We start from the raw sequence: 25,307 nt of genomic DNA, 5'->3' as shown, positions 1-25,307 counted from the left end.
TGTGAAATACCTGTAATATTATCGTAACTCAAAAACTTGTTGCATGCATGCCATCCTTTCAAAATATCTGTTTCTTACATTTTTCGCTAATTTTTCGATTAAACCGTTATGTGTTTATGACAAGCTAAAGCGTATGGTATTTGATGTGTGCGATGAAAATAAACTTATATATGTTTTTAGAAAAATAGATTTATGTTAAAAGCATGTTTAAACACTGTGCATGGTATTTCATTTCTTTATAAGATGTGTTTTAGCATAATTTGGTATTCAGAGTTTTTGGTGGCAACCTAGATAAAACATGACCCATAATTCGGTAAGTCGAGCTCTACATTTTTGTTTTTCCAAAGCTTTTTACTTTTGCATGTTATCCTTTATGGCCGTTTATTCAAAAATCATATCTGTGAAAAAAAGTTCTGATTTTTTATTCTTCGCAATTATGAAAATTAAGATTTTCAAAAATCGCACTATTGTTCCTCGCCTATTCTTAACTGTTTGCGAGCGCATCCAGGCTTGGTTTGATATGCAATGAAATACATTTTAAGCAAACACCCCCCCCCCCACCCACCCCAGAATAGGCTACTGCTGATTGAAGCTAAAACTGGTATAAAGGGACCACAATGTCTCCAAATTAACACAATCCTTTATACCGGGCCGTTGTTATGTCCGAACATAAGTTGACCATTCGATAGTTCACAGTATTGTGTTTATCAAGATTACATGGCATAGTCTAATTCCAAAGTATGGCAACCTTATCATTGCACATTTAGTTCAGCAACGTGGCCCGACTCGTCACTTGGCTTTCATAGGGTACATCGACTCTCTCTGATGATCTGATATTGTGTCAATTAAATAAAAAAACGCAGTTTTATTCACAGATAAACATTGATTTAGATCTTTTATACACTACTTTCAATTGTTGACTTAGATACTGCAGGCGTGACCGCACTTGTTCCACTGTTGGACTTTGCATTGATGTTTCTGCTGAAAAAGTGTTAAAACAGATCTTTCACATATTTCAAATTATTTTCCTGTTTCAATGCCTGAATATTACGTTCAAGATCAAAGTTTTAGATCCTTTTGAAGACACAACGTCAAACTATTCTCTGGTTTGGAGTATTGTTTCTCTTTAATAGTTCCATTACTACCCAAGTTGCTTTCGTCTTTTTTAATCTTTTAAAATTTATTTTTCTTTTATTGAATTTTGGTTATGTCCTTCAGACTCATAAGTGAATAATGTGTTTCAATGTATACAAGAATAAAACGGAATCAACTCATTTAAACAGATTATTTTCAAGTGATAATTCTAATTATTTTTATTGTCAAGCTTAAATGTCAACATCAGACTTATTTTGATTTTCTTTAAAAATTAAATCAGTTCAAAATAACATTTTTAGTAACAAGTCTTGACAACTTTCGTATAAAAAGACTCCCTTTAGTGATTTGTGAGATTTATAAAAGTTAAACAACCAACAATCAATGTCTGGTAGATTTGAGTTTGGTTTTTACATGAACATTAATCTCATTGGGTGACATTTATTATGATTGAATTTACCTCGAGATCACCTACGAAACATTTTTTCAAGATGGCCGCACAATTAATTGAAAAAACGTAAATACTTAAATAACAAATACCTAACTTTTAACACAATTTCAGTTGTCACTTTCGTGCAAAGATTCAAATATGTGTATATTCTTTAAAGAAAGTGTTTTGTTAGCTGCATTATCCTTAAATTGTGTTTGAGGGTTAACCGCAGCGAGAAAACAGATGAATATAACATCTCATGTATACATGTACCTATTTTATTCTATTTTACACATTTGCCACATTGGCAAGGAACAAATGTGGTTGTCAACAAAAATAATGAAATTGCCCGATAATTCTCTGCTGCAGTCTATACTTGGATAATATAATCACATTTCTGTGTGGGATCAACGCCACAGCATAAGGGCATACTCTGTCCCAAGAATGTATCGTGCAGCTGTAGAAATTACAGATAATCCATAATTGTTGCGTATATAATGGAACATTTGTTTATATAGTAAAGGCAGCTACATGAAAAGATTTAATGAATAAGGCTCATGTTGTAAGGGAAAACATGCCGTGTGACCGGCCCATCAGCTCATAATGGGATTCAAATTGTCAACATATGTTGGCGGAATGTCAGAGGCCGATGTTGACTCGTCATTTTCAATTATATGGGACTGTTGCCATGTATATGCTTTTAATCCCTTCAGTCTTTTTTGCAAACAGCTGCAAAAAAGAGTGTCTGCGAATGTTTGGTAGTGTATTCAGTTGTGGGGAAACAAACACTATTACTGTTATCAGCAAATAATGACCTTGGGTAGAGTCTCACTAATGACTTATTTTCATTTAAATCGCTCTCTCTTATGTTTTCACAAAAGATCTTTTGACGTAAGGGTTGTTATGTCGTTGCAAACCATGTTGTTATATTGACTGACCCAGCGGATGATGAAGTTAGTGCGATTGGAGTGGGACCGGGAAGTAGAAATTCACATTCCTAACAAAAGTCCTTTCAATGATCTGTGTTCAGCAGATAGTCCAGAACGATCAAATCAATATAAAGAAGTGAAACTCCAGCTGCTGGAGCAGTATTGAATTTTCATTAAAAACAATTAGTTGGTCCTTTATTTAAGGCAAGTGACCGATTGCCCAAACAGTACAAAACAGCACAATACAACACAATACAAACCAACATAAACACAAAATATGAATAAAGCTGGGGTCACCGCCTTGGAACGGTCAATGCAAAGCATTGGGGGTTTAAACCTGGTTATAGAGCGCTCAACCTCACACTTGGCCCAGCAATATTCATAATACATTCAAGTGTAAGTAAAATTTAACGTCATAGCATTGTAACTCAAATTAAACAATAATAAAAGGGAATTAAAACGCATTCAATTTAATTACTATTTAATTACTCAATTGCATTGAAGATATAAGAGTAACAGAATTACAACTTTTTGACGAACGATCAAATAAAACTACTAACAATTGTCAACTACATTCCTTCTTTATAGAAAAGATTTGAGAATGTAGAATCATAGAGTTAATATCTCAGATAATCATCGCTCAAATACAGGAAGAAGCAGCAATAAGGGGTGTAAAAATTCCATATTACATAGCTTGGTTGTTTATGTGACTGCTAAACAAATTAAAAATAATTAAATCAAACAAGAAACGCCAATCAGAGAGAAAATATAAATAAAATCGAACGTTATAAACCCAATGACCTATGCATGTAGATTACAACTGGGAAAGTCGGTCGTATGACGTCACAAAAATCCATAATGACATAATGACGTGAACAAATTCCAAGGGCAGTACTAAATAAAAATATTAATCGGGCTGTGCTACTAATAAAACAAGTTTACGTGATTTAATATTAAGAAGCAAATGAATACAAATGGTAATTCCATTAAAGCGACATTATTGGAATCAAACAGTATATAGGTGTTTTGACAACTGAAGACAGAAATGATTTGATGTACTATTTGAGTCCAAATGTAGTTTACATGCAGATTTGTTCATACGACACAATGACACAATTTTATTAAACAGTGACAAATGCCTATAATGTAGTATTCATGCAGATTTGTTCATACGACACAATGACACAATTTTATTCAACAGTGAAAAATGCCTATAATATCACTAATAATTCCAAATTTTAAGGGAAGAAAGATATAGTGAATCGAAAACCATCAAACACGTGTTTTTAAGTACATAAGCATCGTATCCTTTTGATAAAAACAAGTTAATTAAATTGAAAAGTTTAATATGAACATTTGGTTTAACATATTTTAATTTGCGGACACGCTTCAAAACATCTCCGTAAAATGATGGATGGGAAATTCCATTATTTAAATGCCATTTTAAAGAAACATTATATTTTGAAATTAAATCACCATACTTAGAGTAAAATCTAGCAAATTTATTTCTTAAGTTATGATACAAAAAGCCTTGTTTTAGCAATTTTTTAGTTAATATTAGATTACGATCATTAAAATCTTTAATACACGAACATGCTCTGGCATAACGTACCAACTTCGAAATGTAAATACCATAGGAAGGTCCTTTAGGGATGTTGCCATCTAGAAACGGAAAATTCACAATTTCAAAGTTAAAATCGTCCCGTTTGTCGTATAAACTAGTTTTGATCAAATTATTATTAATAGTTAAATGTAAGTCTAAATACGCAGCGTCTGTATTGGATATACACGATCTATTTAAGACTAGTTCTTTTGGGTAGATTTTGTGAATATATTGTTCAAATAATGGATTATCTAAATTAAGTATGTCATCAATGTACCTACTAGTAAGGTTAAAACAATTAATCAAATCTACTTGCTTAGTTTTAGATAATTCTAACATAAATTCGCTTTCATAACAATATAAAAAAAGGTCAGCTATAAGTGGCGCACAATTAGTACCCATAGGAACGCCAATAATTTGTTTAAATATTTTACCATTAAATTCAACAAACAAGTTATCCAAAAGAAAAGTACGTGCTGCACAAAAGTCAAGACCAGTCCAAATGATGTAATTATCTAATATCTGATTAGTAAAAAAAGCTGTTTTAGTGTTTAAAGCTAGATACAAACATTTCTCTCTAGCAAAAGTTTTTTCAATCAAAGAAACAAGTTTGGATTTTATTAAAGCGTGAGGAAGCGTTGTATATAGTGTCGAAAAATCATAAGTACTTACCTGCGACACCTTATATTTTTTATTTTCAATTTTATCAATAACTTCTAAGGTGTTTTTTATTGACCAAAATAGGTTAATATTACTATTTTCATAAACTTTATTACAAAATTTAGCTATATGATATCTAATAGCACTCAATGCAGATGTAAGATACACTGATAATTGTTTGGTGGTACAAGACACTGAATTAGCGATAAAACGACTTTTATATGGCGTCTTATGTAATTTAGGTATCCAGTAAAGTGATGGCAATTTCTTGTCAGTAATATTGACTATTACATTTAACTTTATGCATTGGGCAATATGGTCGGTAATAATTTCATTAGGTAGCTTATTGTACTCACAATATGATGTAGTATGTGAAAGTTCTTGTGAAATAGTTTGAACATAAAACACTCGTCATATTATGATAACATTATTAGCAGCCTTATCAGCAGGAACTAAGACGAATTTAGATTTTAAGTCTTCAAGCAATTTACAGAGATTTTGTTTATTAAACTTAGGTGAATGTGGTAGGGCCAAAGGATGTGTATCATAAAAACATATTTTACTCATGGCCATACTAAATATTTTTGTTTTCCAATCATTGAGTGCAGTAATTTCAGCATTTTCCTTCCTGCACCATTTAGTGCAATAATCATGTAAGGAAGTTACGATATTCTTAATGCAGTCATCAAAATCAACAGGAATAGGCAGTCTGTACTTAGGGCCTCTGCGTAGCAAATTTCTAAGGTTTTTATTTTGATTGAAATTAAGGTCCCCAGTAATAACATGTCCAACTGGACCATATATATATTTAGAACTAGTACAGTCACATAATGTAGGATAATTTCTTATTACATTTAAATCTGTGGAAATAGAATTATAATTAAAAACCTTTTTATTATGTATTGAACATATTTATTAATTTTTTCAACATGATTTATACATTGTTGTCCATATATGTTATATGTTATATTACCAATGTTTTATATATGCAAATGTAAATGATGTTTATGTAAATGTGGTAAACATGGTTAAATAAATGAAAAAAATAAATAAGGCTGATCTGGTTCTGGAAAATTACATGGGGATTGTATTGTAATGAAAATATATAAATGTACTACATTCGCATGTGTATGTGATAAAGGGGAAACAATTCTATACTATCTAAAATATGGGAATGATATTTTGTTTGAAATGCAAAGTTACACATGAGCTTTTATCAATACAAGCTGAGATACGGGGAAAAAACAACATTTGCTATGAACAGCAGATACAATTTTTGTGATATGGATGACATTAATGTACGATATATTTTTCATCTAGAAATGTTTACAAATATCTTTTGATACATTGCTTTCCTGAAAGTTAAATATATTTTATAGATGGACCGTATTTCTTTGTATACGAATAACTTTAGACCATATCTCGTATTCATTATAATAGATATCCGATACTTTAGACACTAAAACAATACAATTATTTTTTATAATAATTGATGCGTGCGTACCTTTTTTGTATTTATTATCTGTCTGCATAGATCTTCGATAAAAACTGTTTTAAAAGCGCATTTGGTTTGCAATTAATTCTGGGGAAGTGTGAGGTTATGCTAGCTCTCTAACCGGTTTAAACCCCAATGTTGTGCATTGACCTTTCGAAGGCGGGGATCCCAGTTTTAATAATTTGATGTTTATAGTTTGTTTAATAAAGGATATGGATTAGATAAAGAATTTCTCTACTGATAAAAGTTTCTAGAGTTTCATTGTATCATTTTTCAAATACTTAAAGAACATAATTTCATCAGCAGGTTTTTATTGTAAGTTTATATATGAAAGCAAACATGGGTGTTGTATTTAGATACTTCAAGGATGAATTTAATTAAGATGAACTTTGAGAAGGGACGCAAGTGAAAGCAACATTGTTTTCATTTTTAAAACAGAACACCCAGACAGTTAATTGCCATTGATTTTATGTATACAGATCACCTGACAAGGCGGTAGAATTAAAAAATTAATTATATGTTTATAATAGTCATCATCTGAAAAGCACAATTTTCAAATCGTTGCATGTTAATTATAGAGCTCACCTAAACAATCGGTTGCAATTGCGAAATTTATTGCCTGTTCAATATACAGACCACCTGAAAAGTCAGGTTAAAAAAATATATATTACATGACTATTATATAAATGTCTTGAAAACTCAGGCGCAATTTCAAAGTTTAGTTGCATGTTTTTTTTAAGTCCATATGAAAAGGTTCATTCGACTAAAATGAATGTAACTGCCAAAAAAAAAACTTATGTCATAAAAGCTCATAATCTTGTTTCTATTTTGCTTTAATATATCAAGACCATTCGGATTAAATTGCTGATATGGCAGGCTAACTGTGCAAATATCACCTGCAACTTGAAAATCTCTCCTGAAACGTTGGGTACAATAACGAAATGCAATTATGATAATACTAAGTATTCAATAAAGTCACTTAAAATTGACTGACTCCTTCCTCAGCTAATTGCGAGATAACATATTTGAATTTTAAATTTATCTAACCCACAACTTCGAACAAGTATTAGAACCACATGCACCTTATTAGTGGGATTACTTATCAGTACTCCAATATCCTGTTTGTTTTACAACTTGACAAATAGCATATAACTCGATTGAGTTCTTGGACTCAGAGCCGGTTTATTTACCATGGAACTTGCGAAGATATCACATCTTCTTCATCAGCTGATAACTGGCTAACTAACGTCACAGTCACATGACCGGTGAAAGGTCTCCTGATACTAAGAGACTGTCATACACCCGGGGTAGCTCATGTCCCTCGCCCCTGTTAAGTGATGGCCGCCGCTGTTTAATCTCAATTGCTTCTTTCACTTTGCGATGCAATAGATGTTCTTCGTAAGTGAGTACTTTAGTGTTGTTAGGGTCGATTTTGTGTCCTGTTTGTTTACAATGTTCATATATGGCGGAAGAACTTCGTGTAAGGTATTCTTTCAATCTAGTGTCTAATTGTCTCGCTGTTTCACCTACATATTTATTTTCACATTGAGACAATTAGACATTGAGACAATTAGACACTATATTGAAAGAACACCTTACACAATAAACCGGATCTGAGTCCAGGTAGGCGGCAAAATTAACAGTGCGCCAAAGTTAACAGGGTGTGTGAATTGAAATGACTATGCATACTGCATGATATCTTAATACATACAAAGCTTAGAAACAAGAGTTGTTTATTAAGAAGGAGCCTATTTTTCAATGGTTTCTGTTTTTTTTGCGACATTTTGTTTTCAGACACATTTCATTGAAATGATATAATCCTAGAATGTATGACAACATCTAAAATTGCCACAATATATGAAAGTTATTTATTTATATATTCATTCATTTATTTACATTTAAGGTCAATTAGCACATACAAATATATGACACAAAAAACGTAGAATATATCACAGATTACAAAGAATTAAGACTAGGCTAATTTAAAATTCCAATTTAAGAGCATAAATAAAACGCTGTTGCAGTATGCATACTTTTAACAATGCGGATGTTTTGTAACTAAAGTAGGTTCATGTGAGCATGAATGCTAAGGACCTATGGATAACCCATTTAGCTGAAAGCTTATTTCCATCGGGGTCAATAAAATACACACTGAAAAAGCAAAGTGATTCAAAGATACATAACCATATGAACAAACAAACATTAAGAAATTGAGATGTTGGTACAAAACGGGATTATTAAAAGTTATCTAACTGTGCATAATATCACAATTTAACATGGATATCACAGATGATTGTTGCAACATAGTATTAATAAAATAAAAAGTCACATTTACTTTCTGATACTTGTCGTTCAAGAAGGTGCTTTTTCACTAACTGTTTGAATTTAGCAATATTTTTTTACACCTTTAATATTGTCAGGGAGAGAGTTCCAGTTTCTTTGTCCAGTATATAAGAAAGTATGTTTACAATAATAATTATGGACATTAAGTTAAATAAAATTAAATTGCTTGGTTGCTCTAGAGCTATTAACAAAGTTTTCTCTAAGATATAAAGGACATGTCTCTTGGAGAGTAATCTTTTATAACTCTGATTATTTTGGTCTGGATAGTCTGGAGTTTAGATTTTAGACCTTTATTCATTCTACAACTTTTATGTCTGTAAACAAATTTAAGTTAACCATTAACCTAAGAGATAAGGTTTTGTACAATAGCTTCACCTGATAAAAAAACAATCCACTGGTAGGCCTAAGCACTTAACTTGTTTAGTGCTATTTATCTTATGACCATAACAAGGGACTTGAGTAGACCCTTCTTACTTAAATTTCGTTTTGGGCCGAAAAGAATATATTCAGTTTTCCCCAAGTGCAAGGATAACTTATTATCAACCAGTCAGTCCGAGCAGTTTTCTAAAACATTACCAAATTTGGCAGATATAAAATCAGGGTCCTTATGGCTAAACAATATTGTGCTGTCACATAAGTGATAAAAGTGATAAGTGATAAAGTTTAATAGAATCGAAATATGAAATATTGAACAGATTGCTCAGAAATGAAGTTTAATTTAAAACAAATATGAAATATTAAATATTCTACCGCTTTTTCACCAATAATGTGTTACTTAATCCAAAAATGATGTATTATTTAATCTCCTATTATTTTTGCAATGAAGTATTATTGAACACAACTTTATAATATTAAACAATATTCTTCCATGATCAGTAATGAAGTGTAATTAAACCAAAAGATGTAAAGACATTTTTTTTCATTAATTTTCAGCAATTGAGTGAACTTGAGCGCAAAGAAGAAATATTAAAACAATATTTTCTCAGTTTCAGTTTTGAAGTGTAATCGAACCCAAAGATGAAGTACAAGCAAGTCGTAATATGCCTCTTAGTGGCTTTGCTGTTTGTCATTATACACATGATCATGCCCGACTGCCAAAACAATGACACAAACCAGCGCACTGAAATTCTACTCCTGCGGGCGCTTGAAGAACTGGAAAACCTACGAACACAAAACTCTGAACTGCACTCTTTGGCACAGCAAATACGGTAGATGTTAGTTAGGTAAATATGTTTTACTGATCGTATATTTTGCACAGATCAGGAAAAGAAGAATGCACGGTATGACAAGAAGTGTTTATTTAATAAAAATAATTGTCTAAAATATGCCTAAATAAGTTTGATAAGTTTGATTGCTGATTGACTTGACACCATAATTAGTCTCATAAACATTCAAGCAACTTTGTGAACCTACACATACGTTTTACACTTAATGTTTAAAAGTGTGTGAGGTTAAGTTGTATATATAAGGTGACAGCTTTGCAATTATTTTTCAAACTATCTTGTTAGTAAGTATTTCAATTGAAATTTCGTATTACACACAATCATGCTTGAAATATATAAACTTTGATTTTCATTGGTTGATATTTAATATTTAGCGTACATGGTTCTTGGTTGCTTTAATAAACTTGTCGCCACTTAATTTCGCCAATTTTAAAAAAGATGTGGACATTATTTTGTCAATGATATTGGCCACAATTCAGACTCTAGTTAAATGTAATTATTGCCATCGCATAAACTGCATATGCATAAAACTCAGCATAACTAACTATTTTTAAGTGTAGGAATTGTTCAATTACAACACATAAATTTCAGCATATCAATTACATTATATTGTTGTCAACATAGTGCAATATGTTAAGGGTCGCAAAAATGTATGACACTATAAACTATAACATCTTACTTGCAGCTTTTTCTAAATATTCCTTCCAGTTAAGATGTGAATTAGTTGGTAGTACATCCATTTGTGCATTTTTTGATGATAAAATGCATTATGACTAAAGGCAGACAGTGTGATAAGGTTCCTAAACAAATCCGGATACAACTTGCCTCTTGATAACATTCTAAACGTCAGCTTTAATTATCCCCACGGTTTTAAAATGTAATTATATAGATATTGTTTTGATCTCCGCTTTCTGTCCGTCTGTCCTGGACACTATCTTCTCCTACACTATTAGCACTAGAACCTTGAAACTTACACACATGGTAGCTATGAGCATATGTGCGACGGTGCACCATTTGGAATTTTGATCTGACCCCTGGGTTAAAAGTTATGGGTAAATAAATGGGTAAAATGGGTGAAAAAAAAACTCATTTTACTAACAACATGCGACGCACATGATAATAACTTTTGACCCAGGGGTCAGATCAAAATTCCTAATAGTGCACCGTCGCACATATGCTCATAGCTAAAATGTGTGTAAGTTTCAAGGTTCTAGTGCTAAAAGTGTAGGAGGAGATAGTGTCCGACCACGCCAACCTAAAATTTTGTTTGAACATAACTTCTTCATTTCTTCACCAATTGACTTCAAATTAATACTGAACATCTCTTATGACAACACGGTCTATCTCGACCACCCATGTCCACATTACCCACCCGAGGACCCCACCAAAATAGGTGTTGCCCACCCAAAATTGCCTTTTAATATAACATATATGCGGCGTGGGGATACGCGTCGGCCACTGCCGCGCCACTTCGAGTTTGGATTGAAATGACACCAAATGTCCCGAAATTCTCTCTATTGCGTTTTGTTTTGTTATCTTTCAAATTTATCGAGAGGTCCACGGGTACTACTTTCCCGTACCCCCCAAACAAAATTTCGTACCCAAAATTGTTCGTACCCAATTCTTTTTGGTACCAAATTTTTGTTCTTACCCAAATTTTATTCCGTACCCCAATTTTGTTTTGTACCCAATTTTTTTCCTTCTCAAATTTATTTTCGCACCCAAATTTGTATTTCGTACCCAAATATTTTTTTGTACCCAAATATTTTTTCGTACCCAAATATTTTTCGTACCATTTTTTTTCCTTGTACCCAAATTTTTAAGTACCCCAATTTTTTTTTCGTACCCAATTTTTTTTTCTTACCCAAATTTTTGTTTTGGCATATTTTTTTCGTACCCACATTTTTTCGTACCCAAATTTTTGTTCGTACCCAATTTGTTTTTCGTAACAAATTTGTTTTCGTACCCAATTTTTTTTCGTACCCATTTTTTTTTCGTACCCAAATTTTTTTCGTACCCAATTTTTTTTCGTACCCAATTTTTTTTTCTTACCCAAATTTTTTGTTTGGCATAATTTGTTCGTACCCAAAATTTCCGTACCCACATTTTTTTTCGTACCTTAAATTTGTTTTAACATAAATTCTTCATTTATTCACCAATTGACTTCAAATTAATACTGAACATCTCTTATGACAACACGGTCTAAATCGACCACCCATGTCCACATTATCCACCCCGGGACGCCACCAAAATAGGTCTTGCCCACCCAAAATTGCCTTTTAATATTACATATATGCGGCGTGGGGATACGCGTCGGCCACTGCCACGCCATTTCTAGTTTGGATTGAAATGAAACCAAATGACCCGAAATTCTCTCTATTGCATATGGTTTTGTTATTTTGAATTGAAACTTTACCTGTTATGAACAAATCATTGCAAAATTATAACCAGTCAGGCGATAAAAATTAATTTTAGTCAAGTAAGATTTCAATTGATTGAGTCTGTGCCTAACAAAGCGGAAACTGATGCTGTGAATATCTGAGATAACATTTCATTTTCTCACCTAGCTGTCGTCTGCAACTATAGACTCATTAATGATATGATAACACAAAAATGCTCGTGTGCATGTTTAAACTGGCTTAATTTGCTCCAGTAATTGACTGTCATACACTGGCTTCTCAATATAATTGATTTTACTCATGTAGTAAAAGGTATTAAGAGAAAACATTATCTTGTGAAAAATCGCGTATTTTGAAAAAGTCGACATTTTTGCGGTTTTGTTTCAGGATTAGAATGCTCATTAAATTATATATCAGTGCTTTTATGCCTTATATTACCCTGCGATTAAATTCCCAAAGTGCAAAAACAACAACTTAGTCCCGCCTAATTTAGGGCTAAAGGCATTTTCTCCAAGAGGCAAAACAACCCAGCATGTCTATGCACTTCTCTCTTCAGTTGGTTGAAGTTTGCACTTCTTCACCATAGAGAGCTGAAGTTTGCAATTCTTCACTAAAGAGAGCTGAAATTTGCAATTCTTCATTATAGAGAGCTGAACGTTGCAATTCTTCACTATAGAGAGTTGAAGTTTGCAATTCTTCACTATAGACAGCTGAAGTTTGCAATTCTTCACTATAGAGAGCTGAAGTTTGCACTTCGTCACTATACAGAGCTGAAGTTTGCAATTCTTCACTATAGAGAGCTGAAGTTTGCATTTGTTTCACTATAGAGAGCTGAAGTTTGCAATTCTTCACTATAGAGAGCTGAAGATTGCAATTCTTCACTATAGAGAGCTGAAGTTTGCAATTCTTCACTATAGAGAGCTTAAGTTTGTAATTCTTCACTATAGAGAGCTGAAGTTTGAACGCTCAACTAACGAGGACAATGCTCAAGAACTCGCAAGTCTGAAAGAGAGGCTGGAGAAGAAGGCTCAGCGACAGCTCTTTCGCAGGGCGCAGCAGCAAGAGGTCAGACAAGAGGTCAAAGGTCACCAGACCACATGGAACACGGGTATGAGGTCTTAACTAGAAATGACAAGATAAATTGTATAGGCTAAAGTGTGTTTATATACTCTTTATTTCCACTTAACAGGGATTGAACATATATGTGAAAATAGGAATATGACAAAAAAGATCATACAGAATAATGCATTCATACATTCCAAGTTACATACCGTATACCATCTACTATTTACACAATTACTATTTTCAATATGTCGATGTAGTTTTGCTTTGTGAAAGGTTGGTCCATGCTTGATCCCCTCTCTAAGAAGTGTAGACGCCCCTCCAGATTGAAATCCAAATCGCAGAAAGTAGAATACATTAAAAAACACTTAGGGCCGAAATATATCTATTTTGCGTTCTTTCTTTACTGATAGCTTAATATTGTTAGTTGATCAAAACGCATTATGAATTGTGGTAACAGCTCCCCAATAAGCATTTAGGTAAGCGTTATTGATGTTGAATAGCGTTTTTTTTAAACAAACATAGATATACTTTCTGATAATATTTTAACACTTTAAAATACTGTGTATGGATAATAATTGTGTGTCCAACACCTCTAAATAACCGAAAAGTGCCAATTGGCTGCCGGTTAAATGTCAAACAAACACGATCTTCCCTAGTTTATTCAATGAAGACAATACGTATTATTGTTGTTCACATAGCAATGTGTGGAGGAATTAACAAGTATGCTATCAAATATTTGCCATCATACAATAGTTACCTTGATCCATACATACATTATTGTAATGCATACACCATGCACTGTGATCATTTGTTAATAATTACTTCTTCAAGATCATATTTCATCTGGTTTATTATACAAAGCTCATCTTTTACATATCAGGCTATTACATTTCTGTAATTCATTACAGTTCATCAATTGATCAAATATTTTTCTCTTTAAAAACAAAATTGGACATCACAGTTCTTATAGTATTTTCGAATTCCTAATTACGCACTAAAATTTATTTTTTAGCAAAGATAAACTCTCATAACATTTACATTTATACATTTTCAAGGTAATGTATTTTATTGAGGCTAAAATAATTTAATGATCCCAAAAAGTGTGAGGCATTGAGCATACCCTATTGTTCTGCTGGTTGGATTTCGCACTTTCATCAACATTTGACTCAATAATGCTACAACTGCTTGATTTATTTCATTCAAACTTTGCAACTAATCATAAAGGGAGGTATTTTGGCTGTGATTAGGTATACTTAGTGTTGGATACATCGCTGTCTGTTTAAAAAGCGGGATAATTATACTGGTACATGAAATATGATAAAAAAGTAGATACTTGATAACTTTTTTCTTCGTAACGTTCTGTAGAAAATATCAAACTGTATTTATTATTCTCTTTTATCAATACTGATTATAACCGTATGAATATTTGTTTACGCAGAGACTATTTGCATTTGTATTTCCAATGTGTTATGTTTGTACACATGTTCTTGATCCTTGTTATGGTTTGTTGAGTGGTGATGATTCTTCGGATAGCAAACTAAAACTTCATTTTACTGCGACAACTCTATTAATGCAGAAGATAGAGGCTGTGTTTTTATTGTTAATAAATTGACGTCAATATGAAAACCTCATTTAAGTCTTTTATTTAAATGAAAACCAGCATTATATGGAAAACTACTCTCACACATCGTATGGTATCAATCAACTGTAATTAGTGCATACCCTCATGATATTGCATACATTGATTTGCGAAATGTATTTGCAAACATTTCTTTCATTCCGTTTTAAATGTTACAATATATAACACATAAAAAGAAGTCATTTTTTATATTGCATGAGAATGATTTAAATTTTAAGCTTTCATTTTCGCATCCTTTCTTAAATATAACTGTTTCGAGAGCGGCCCTTTTGTAGCTGTGGGAGAGGAATATGTGCGTATTTTGATAAGTGACATGGACTTATGATTGTATTGTTCTTCTTAATTGATTCCACAGTTTGTATTGAGTTTTAAAACACCAAGGTAGAACGATATATTAATAAATTTAAGTGATTTGCATTATTTTATCAAAAAAGCGAATCAGTATCAGGATTTGTTAACATTTTATAACTTTTTTTATTTGACGGTTAAAGTTCATAATATTTGGTATGTCAATCCCTGAAAAATGCACATTATGGAAATAGCAAAATCATTTATGTGTACAACAATGTGTTTCACAGATTCACTTCCTTAACATTACAGAGTAAAGAGAAGAGGCAGTCTGTGGTAATAATTCTCTCCATGTATATCTGTACTAAAACCTGGGCCGGTATTCATAAAGCACCTAAGGTTTAAGGAAGAAATTTCCTTAGTTATCAAACAATTTTCCTAAGGTAAGGATTTCCTTAACTTTCGTATTCATAAAGAACCTTAGGTTAATACTTAGGTAAGATTTCAACTTAAAAACTAAGGCAAAATTATCCGATTTCGTCTGTGCGACGATTCGTACTATTTTAGTAACCGCTTCACCGAATCTATAATTAGGTCGCAAAATGGCAGACAATTGTTTAGCGGAATACGTTGTAATCAAATTGAACGGGTTTTACTAGTGTTAATGGTGGGTAATTGATACAAAAAGGATATATATGTGAGGTTTACGGATTCGGTATGTATCGAAACAGTTGCCACATTATTTCTGTATCGATAACATACTTTTCTCGTCGACCTTGTTTTCAACAACAATAAGCATGTACACAATTGGAAAAACCCGGAAGTAAACGCAGACGATAATCATGGCTGAGATGGCAAAGCAGAGATCGCCTAATTTTTCTATGCAAGAAAACTCTCTCGTTTCCCAGCTTATGGGCGAGGAATATAAAGACACGGGCCTTTCGCGTCACAAGTACAATATCCATAGGTTTACCAGCAGTGAGTTATTTATTAATACTATATTTTATATAAATACATTTTTTATAACTAAACTATTTAAACATGTTAATGATTTGTTTTAATCATAATTCTCCTTTGTTCATATATACATATTGGGAAACAAATATGTAGGTCTATTCTTAAATATATTTGAAAATGTTTTAGAATTAAATTAACATGGTAATTATTGTTTCATTGCCTTATTCTGTTAAAAAGAATTTGCTAAATATTTAAAAAAAAGTTCAACTATAAAATGAATACATGTTCCAACACGAATACGTATTACATCCATGCAAGTTGTATTTTCAAATGTGGATGTCAATTACAAGGTAAAATACTATTTGTTACTTCATTACTGAAAATGTTGTCATGTTAACATAACAAGAGAACCGCATAACGGATGCCAACGTTCGGCTGCAGGTGCAGTTTTGAATAAATGAAAAATTGTCAGAATTTGTGTTTAAGAGGTCACAGTGACATGTGACCTTTGACCTAGTGACCCAAATATGGATGTGGCGTGTAGAAATCATCAAGGTGCAGCTACATATGAAGTTTCAATGTTGTAGATGGAAGCACTTTCATTTTAGAACCAATGTTCAAAAGTTTAACAAAAATTTAAGGTTTTAGCACGACGCGGACGACACGATACAGCAAGCTGGTTATGACAATACATTGGATTTTCTCCGAAAACAGCCGAGCTAAAAATACATGAGCACATTTATGTACTCTCAAAAAGTCATGTGGCATTTTACTTGGCTATAGCATTTTATTATTGTTTATGCAGAGATTTCCAGGGTAACCAAGAATGAGATGTGGGCTGAAGTTGCAGAAATGTTCTCTGCAAATACCACTGGTCCACATCGCACAGCAGACCAGCTTGAAAACAAATGGGAAAACAATGTCTCCAAGCACAGGGGGATATATAATGATCACCAGCGCCTGCTAAGTTTGACTGTTGAAACTTAATTTTTTTTTCCCCAATATGTTTGTAGTAACACCATTAATATTATTTATTCTTTTATAAAAACTTATATTTATACTATACACCCCACATGACATTTTTAAATGCTTTCAAAAATTATAAATTGCAATAAATTACCTGTATATGATGTCAATGTGAAAATGGAAGTTCAGAATGTAAATGCAAGTCCAAAAAGCTTCTCTCAAAGCAGCAATAATAGATTTAATATAGAAATGTTAATGTTAGTAAACTGAAAAAACAACTTAATTTTCCTGCCTGTACATAACCTACATTTATATTGACACATTACAGGAAGTGCTCCCTTCCAGTCAAAATATGATATTATAACTGAGTCCGTCATGGCAGTTGTTTGAAAGGAGAGTGCGGCTGTGCAAGGCGTTGCCCCATTCACCCTGGATACAACCTTTATCCAGTTGACAGACACAAGGTAATTTAATATTCATTGTTATGGAATGTATTACAACCTTTTACACCATTCAGGTACAAACCAATACACAAAACACAAAACTGGCATAAATCTATTATTTTAAACACACATAAGGTACTTTGACATTTTTTTATAATTTAAAAATATCGCAAACTATGGAGTAAAATGCAATAAAAGGCCAATAGCATGAACACAACCAATATTGCAAAACTATCTTAACAACATAATACAAGAATTAAAACACAAACTTACAATAATTCCCCATTCCAAAAGCTTGGCTTTCTATTTCAACTACTAGTAATGATCAATAATTAGAATCGTACAAGAAATTCAAATTGTGATTGCACAAATGTATAAGGTATGTTTGAGGTATGACATTGATTAAAACAATGGTACGGTACATAACAGGTATATTTCTAACACAATAACACGTTCCAAACGAATATATTATATGCATTAACTAGCATGTTTCGACCACACATCTAAAATAATAATGTTTCCACATGAACCATGTTTTGGGAAAACCGAGTTTAATGAATGTGAATAAAGTATCGTCCCAGATTAGCCTTTGCAGTTTGTCACGTGCCAATCAGGGACGACACTTTTCATTTTAATCGATTTTTTAGTTCAAAGGGATTTTCTACTTAACAGAAATATAGTCTAGGCGGAAAGTGTCCGCACAGTTTAATCTGGAACAATACATTGCGTACATGTATTAAGCTCGGTTTTGACAGACTGATCTTTTCATTCACCACATATTAGTGTCAAAGTGGTTGCAGATACAGTCGATGGTTTCCAAAAATGCAAGGAAAAAAAACAATTTATAAAAGCAAGCATATTATAATACATCGACATAATTCATTATTTTCATTTTTTGAAATATTCAAATACTAAAAATAAATTTAACAGAAATATGTAGTGTCATAAATGTGGCCTCTGGAGTAGTTATACGGTTTGTAAGCTTTAAATGTTTTGAGTTTGTGGAGGTCATTTCTTTCTAATTTCGTGAGCGATTTTATTTGAAACTTAATAAATGCCATCATGATGATTCGTAGATGTGTAATCGATTTTCATCCCAAGTGATCATCACATTCCTGAGTTATTTGCCCTTAAACATAGCAGACACAGTGATGTTCAAGGGCATAAGTCACATTTGTGACAAAGCTTAGTTTAAATTTATAGTGGATGTTTTTCTATATGATCTTTAAGATACACACAATTTTGGTGTTGGATTTCAGAATCAGAATCAACAGGCATGCTCATAAAGGTATATACAGGTAGATGAACAGGTAACGGACAGTTAACTTTTTTCTCATATATATATTTCATTATATGTTTACTGCCATTTTAAATATAAGACTCTCACATTGGGCGGAACATTACTATGTATACGTTGAAGCGCAGGCGTGAGTTATACAAAACATGAGCACTCTTGACAACTTGTTTGTACTGCATGGTCGTTTGACACACGTATTTAATCAAGGAAAACAGCTGTTTTGTGTATTTGTGGACTTTGGTAAAGCATGTGATTATGTGGTTTGAAAAAATCTTTGTGTTTTAATTAAGTAAGATCACTATACTCATCTGTTAAATCTATAGTAAAATATTGTAATAAATTAAGTGGAGATTTTGAATGTTTGCTAGGGGTCAGACAAGGAGAATGTTTATAGCCTTTCCTGTTTTTTATGTTGTTAAATTATTTAGAATCAGTCTTTTTTGAAAGCGGTATTTATGTTAAAGATATAGATGATTTAAAACGATTTCTTGTGTTTTACGCAGAATATCATTTTTTTTTAATAACACTGAGGAATTGCAACATTAACTAAATGCATTTTATGAATATTGTAAACGCTGGTAGTTGGTAGTTAACACCGATAAAACAAAAGTCATGATATTCAAAAAAGGGGGACGGCTATCAAACAATATTTTATTCCACTACAATGATATTTAAAATTTTATTTCTGTTGTATTTACGCCTAGTGGCTCTTTCTCTGATGCATAAAACACACTAGCTGGTCAAGCTTTGAAGGCGATATGCAAGATGAACAAATGCCTTTATAAATTTCCCGACACTACTGTGAAACACAGACTAGATTTGTTTATAGCACCTATTCTTAATTTCGGAAGTGAAGTTTGGGCTTTGTCAAGGGCGTTGCTATAGAACGCATTCATATGCAATTAAAAAAAATGTTGGGTGTTAAAAGAACCAATCAAAATGATTTTATATACGGCGAACTTGGGCGCCTTAACTGTCAAACAAAAAGACATTATAGTATTATACAATATTGGTTTAGACTTATAATAATAAATTCAAATAAAGGTTTACCTTACATTGTTGAATGATTGCGAAAGATATTATAACAAAAAAGTTGGTGTTCCGAACTACGTGATTTGCTAAGCACACTTGGTTTTAACGCTGTCTGGTATTTTCAAGATGTCGGTCACGATACTATATTTCCTAGCGCTATTAAACAAAGACGTACAGATAATTTTATCTAAAATTGGAACAGTCGATTGGTAAAGTCGAGCAGAGCTCTTTTGGGGGGGGGGGAAATATAGCAAACTTTCAACTTCAACCGTTTTTAGCCTTATGTTATATTAAAAAGTACAGACTTAGCTTATCTAGGTTACGATTATCTTCTCATAGAGTGAGAATAGAAGGTGGCAGATGGTCTAAACCCAATTCTACACCTGTTGAGCAAAGGACATGTATGACCTGTAACCGTCTTGAAGACTTCTACCATTTTGTGCTTGAATGTAAGTTATATACAGATTTAAAATGTAAATATATATCTTCATATTTCAGAAACATATCAAATATGTAAACATTTAAAGAACGTATGCCTCCTGGTAGTGAACCCGTGTTAGGAAAACTAAGTGCCTTTGTTCATGCTGCATTTTTAGTTAATTTTACTAACAAGTGTCAGTCAATTTGATGTAGATTTATCCATTAAACGTATTTCATGCATGTCGTCTATCCATTTAAGATGCTGACTACTTTCACTTGCTCAAATATGTAAATTGCTGTTGTTTTGTATGCAAATAAAATGTACATATATTTCATACGTTATCAAAATGTTAAGTATAAAGTGCTAAAATTAATCAAATGGTATTAAATGTGTACCTTTATGAATTTTAACTATATCACTTATTCCATGCATGTCATCTTACATATGTTATTGTTCCGAAATAAACACGTAATTTATTATGTTATTAGAACCTAACACGTTCATTCTAAATATCATGTATTGTAATTTCTAAAATTGTGTTTTTAAAGAAATACAATGGACTATGGGATTTGTATTACTCAGTGTCTCCTGTATTTTTAGTAGGTTTGTGTGAGTTGTGGTTATTGTCTCATAATATTTTTTGCGACTAATAAATGTACGTATTATAAACTGCTGTTAATGATATTATTGATTTACGAATTATTTATAATCTTAAACAAATTAATCATATTTTAAATACTTGTCATAAGTATATATGTTTTTTAATGTTGTTATTAATATTTGTACTGAAATGTGTCCACGTGGGTCATTGGACTTCTGGAAATATTGTTAATAAATATAATCTAATATATATATATATATATATATATATATATATATATACATGTTATAAGTCAAATCATGTTAGACTTATATTTTATGTCAAATCATGTCAAGCTTATGTTACATGTCAAATCATGATAGCCGTATGTTATATGTCAAATCATGTTACACTTAATTTATATGTCAAATCATGTGAGACTTATGTTATATGTCAAATCATGATAGCCTTATGTTATATGTCAAATAATGTTAGACTTATGTTACATGTAAAATCATGTTAGACTAATGTTACATGTCAAATCATGATAGCCGTATGTTATATTTATCTCAAAATAGGATAGGTTTACGTTATATTTAAGTTGTATGTACGTCAAATCACGATAGCCTATTGTATGTGTAAAACCATGATGGACTTGTTTTGTATATAAAATCGTTTTATTTCAGATCATGATAGCCTTGCATAAACTTTACAACAATGCTTGTTCTCTCAACATGAAGTTAAAGGATGACCAGAGCAAGCTGGCCAACACGTTGGACGGAGCAGGGGACTGGCGCAAGCAGGAGGCCAACAGGTTGACTGATCTCGTACAGAGGAGGCTCGAATATCTTCGGGTGAGTTTGCAGTAGGTGTAAAGGTGTATCTAATGGGCAAAATAGGCGTAATGTCACGTTTGTGATTTGCTGTCGTTGCCCCTCTTTCTGGATTTTTCATAAGGTCAGCTGGTGAAGTCCCTTTTTATCAGTCAAATATAAACATATGGTAAAAATGTAACAACATAAAGTTATTTAACTTATTGTGATTATCTGAGAAACATTTGTAGTCACGAATATGTATTTTTTCTTAACAGCATAAGTAATGCAGGTTTTATTAAACATATTTTCAAAGATGCTTAAAATCCAGATTATTACAGTAAGGTATGGCTGGTGGGGAGTTGGATGGGCGAGCAGGCGGGCGGCTTCCATCAGGTGTTTCCGGTCAATAATTTTAGTTGAAATTATCATTCTTGACGAAATTTGGATATAACAAGCTTGTATGGAGACCGGGCTTGTGGTTGCATTTGGACTAGTCAGAGGTCAAGGTCCCATTTGCTACAAATATTAAAATAGTGCCCACTCAATAACTTGCGTTTGGATGGAGATATTGTACAGGAAATGTATGTATATGTAGCTTAAATTCAGACCTCGTCTCGGATTGTATTTTGGGCTAGTCGGTTCTAAATCAAAATCACTGTTAATAAAAATCATTGTAAATAAAAATTTAATAAAAAGCAAACCGGTTGTTTCCGGTTAATGACGTTAGTGTCCAGTGCCCAATCTTGATGACACTGAGGATATAGCAAATTTGGATACCTAGATTAGGATTGTAAATGGGGATTGAAATGTTAAGGTCAGGGTTATTGTTCAGAAACATAAAAAGTAGGTTTCCGGTCAATACATCTACCTTGAGTTTTGACAGATGGTTTGCTTTGAAATGTATATGCAGGCTACTTATAGTCAGACTTAGCATGGGAGTTCATTTGGCCCAGTTGGATAATGGTCAAGGTCACTGTTACTAAAAAAAGAAAACCAATTTCTGCATATTGACTTGGATACTCATAGATATATTGTGATGAAATGTAAGAGAAAGTTACTCTCAAGTGTATCTAGCTTGTGAATTAATTTGGGACCAGTTTGGTCAAGGTTAGATCACTGTTTCTAAGAATATAAAAACTGTTTCGCTCTAAAGCTTGAGTTTTTAAAGTGATATTGTCCTTGAACATGGTGTGTGTTGGTAGTTTACAATTTACATGCAAACGCATCTTGGGATTACAAAATAATCTAAATTAAATTAATAACCAAAACGTCAAAAACATGATTTGTTGGCGATGCCATGATTCTTGTTGCATTATGAAAATAGTGCGCAATAATTGTGAAGAAATGTTTGCAAGGATCAGCCCTTGCAGCCTACAGTTGATTTGCAGCTTGTTTCTAAAATGACTTCCGTTGAACAGAAAATACCTGGAAAGTGGAACGTGTGGACTCAGGACTGTATGGACTGATCAAGGATTGCACTTTATTCCTATATTGGATAATGGTCGGAAGCTACTTTCTTTGAAAAAATATCTCCCATAAAAGGTTTCAATTCGGATGAGCCTGTTTGACGTGTTGAAATTTGGATATTGGAATATCTTTGTATTAAACCTGATTTTCTCACTTGTAACACTGGTAAGTTTGCAGTAAGGGGATGTGCTAGAGTTACCATGATCAAAGGTCCATTCTTCTTTCTGTACACACAAACAAGTCCAAAGAAGTTATGTTATACTTTTCAATATACCATATTCAAAATGGTATGTGCTGTTCCTTATTTATTAAGTTCAGCATGTGCAACTGTTATCATCCTGCATTAAACATCTAAATGTTATGCCCTTTTTCCAAATAAGATTTTTTTACAAAAACATCTTATGACATGAGGTGTTGATGGATATTTGCCCCTTCTGAAACAAGCTCTGGTTTTTATCAGATGGTAAGTATTCTTCTACTCTCTCTATAAAATAGAAAAGTATCCTTTGTGTCATAATCATATTTGCGCCTCAGAATCCTGCGGACTGTGACAAAGCCAAGAAGATTTTCTGTAACCTGGATAAGGATTGTGGCTACGGGTGTCAGCTGCATCACGTGACCTACTGTTTGATCATGGCGTATGCCACCCAGCGCACGCTCATCCTGCAGTCGGAAGGCTGGAGGTACTCGTCTAAGGGCTGGGAATCTGTATTCCTGCCACTCAGCAAGACGTGCCGCTCACCGGCGGTCAGAACACCTCAAGATGGGGACTTAAGTAAAGTAAAAAAATAATGATGGGAATCCAGTTAAATACTTTGAGAACATGTTGATCATTCAGAAAGGTTGCTACAACAGTGGTGAATCTTTTCTTTTCTTTTTGTGGATATCAGTGTTTTGGAATAGATTACTGGAGTAATCTACCCATGTGACCTGTTGTTCATACCCTGATGAATTCTCTACGTTTGCACATGAACTCAATAATTTGTGAGGGTACAAAAAAGAAAGCGGGGTATCTAGTACAAATATTCTGAGATCAGTTGAACATTTAGAAAGGTTGTTCCGCCAGTTATAAATATGCTCATGCTAGGGAATTTTATTTTGTTGTACTCCTTACATGTGACCTGTTTTTCATACCATGATGATCTCTCCATCTATGTAAATGAACTCAATATTATTAATGACGGTAATAATTATTCATTCATTTATTTGAAAATGACTTCGTTTTGTTATGCCCCCGGTAGGGTTGCATATAGCAGTCAGACTGTCCGTCCGTGCGACCGCCAGTCCGTCTTTCCGTTTCCGGAATTTGTTTCCTAAACTCTTTCAGATATTTACCTTATTTTTGGTTAGTGAGTCTACCTGCATGACTTTCAGATCAAGTTTGAGTTTCGTTTTGGTCCATTGAATTTTAATGCAGTAACGGGCCTAGGACTTTAAGAATTTTCTTTAAAATAACACTTTTTATGATGATTTTCCGTAACGCTTTCAAATACTGACCTTATTTTTGGTGTGTGAGTCTACCTACATGACTTACAGATCAAGTGTGAGGTTCTTTCCGGTCGATTGCTTTTGACGAAGTGACGGGCCTTAGACTTACAAAAAATCTCTAAAATAGCACTTTTCTGGAGGCATTGTGTTATACAAACACAGGTCTTGTAAAGTTATCTTAAATGTCTTTGGCGTAAGTTCGTCAATAACTATAAGATGTCTTTATTGGCGTTAACGCTTACAATATGACGTTTTACTAAATGGAACAAAAACTGAAGTGGAATTCTTATGCCAGCAGCTTGAATATAACCTGTGCAGCGTTGTTTGCATTATCGTGTGGCACATATAATATTCATACAACTTATATCTTTTTTGAGTTAAAATTAAAAATGTTATTGCATTTTTCTCTATTTCCCCATTTGTGTTTATGCAAATTAAGGACACTTTTTCTCGACGTCTCATAAATTGGTGAAATACAAAATAGAAAATACTTTGTGAACACTACGTTAGTTTGAATACCACTTCTTTAAATGTTGCTTTTGTCATAGAACAGTCGAGGGAGCTATCTTTAAACTATTAGATATATAACACGAATTTTAAAATGCTTCCATTTATTTACTTTTACATAGACTGTACACTTCAATAATGAAAGATTATTACAATGACGTAATAATT

The 25,307-nt window shown here is 32.8% G+C and overlaps 1 protein-coding gene across 2 annotated transcripts in view; it reads left to right on the top strand.

Annotated features, from left to right (window-relative positions):
• Positions 1-25,307, top strand: part of LOC127850559 (alpha-(1,6)-fucosyltransferase-like) — a 53,805-nt gene that overhangs the window by 17,190 nt on the left and 11,308 nt on the right. The window contains exons 2-7 of one of the 2 annotated variants that reach the window (XM_052383678.1): positions 9,539-9,775; positions 13,122-17,553; positions 18,792-18,842; positions 20,201-20,310; positions 21,603-21,716; positions 23,679-23,919. In XM_052383678.1, the coding sequence (XP_052239638.1) occupies positions 23,778-23,919 (142 nt within the window). In that variant the 5' untranslated portion in view covers positions 9,539-9,775; positions 13,122-17,553; positions 18,792-18,842; ... (1 more) ...; positions 21,603-21,716; positions 23,679-23,777. Of the gene's footprint in view, positions 1-9,538; positions 9,776-13,121; positions 17,554-18,791; positions 18,843-20,200; positions 20,311-21,548; positions 21,717-23,678; positions 23,920-25,307 lie in introns of both variants that reach the window. The other variant, XM_052383677.1, reaches the window with a different exon arrangement.

Source organism: Dreissena polymorpha, chromosome 11 (assembly GCF_020536995.1).
Source record: "Dreissena polymorpha isolate Duluth1 chromosome 11, UMN_Dpol_1.0, whole genome shotgun sequence".
Taxonomy (NCBI): domain Eukaryota; kingdom Metazoa; phylum Mollusca; class Bivalvia; order Myida; family Dreissenidae; genus Dreissena; species Dreissena polymorpha.
The sequence above is the reverse complement of the archived record's forward strand: the minus strand, read 5'-3'. Positions and strand labels throughout refer to the sequence as shown.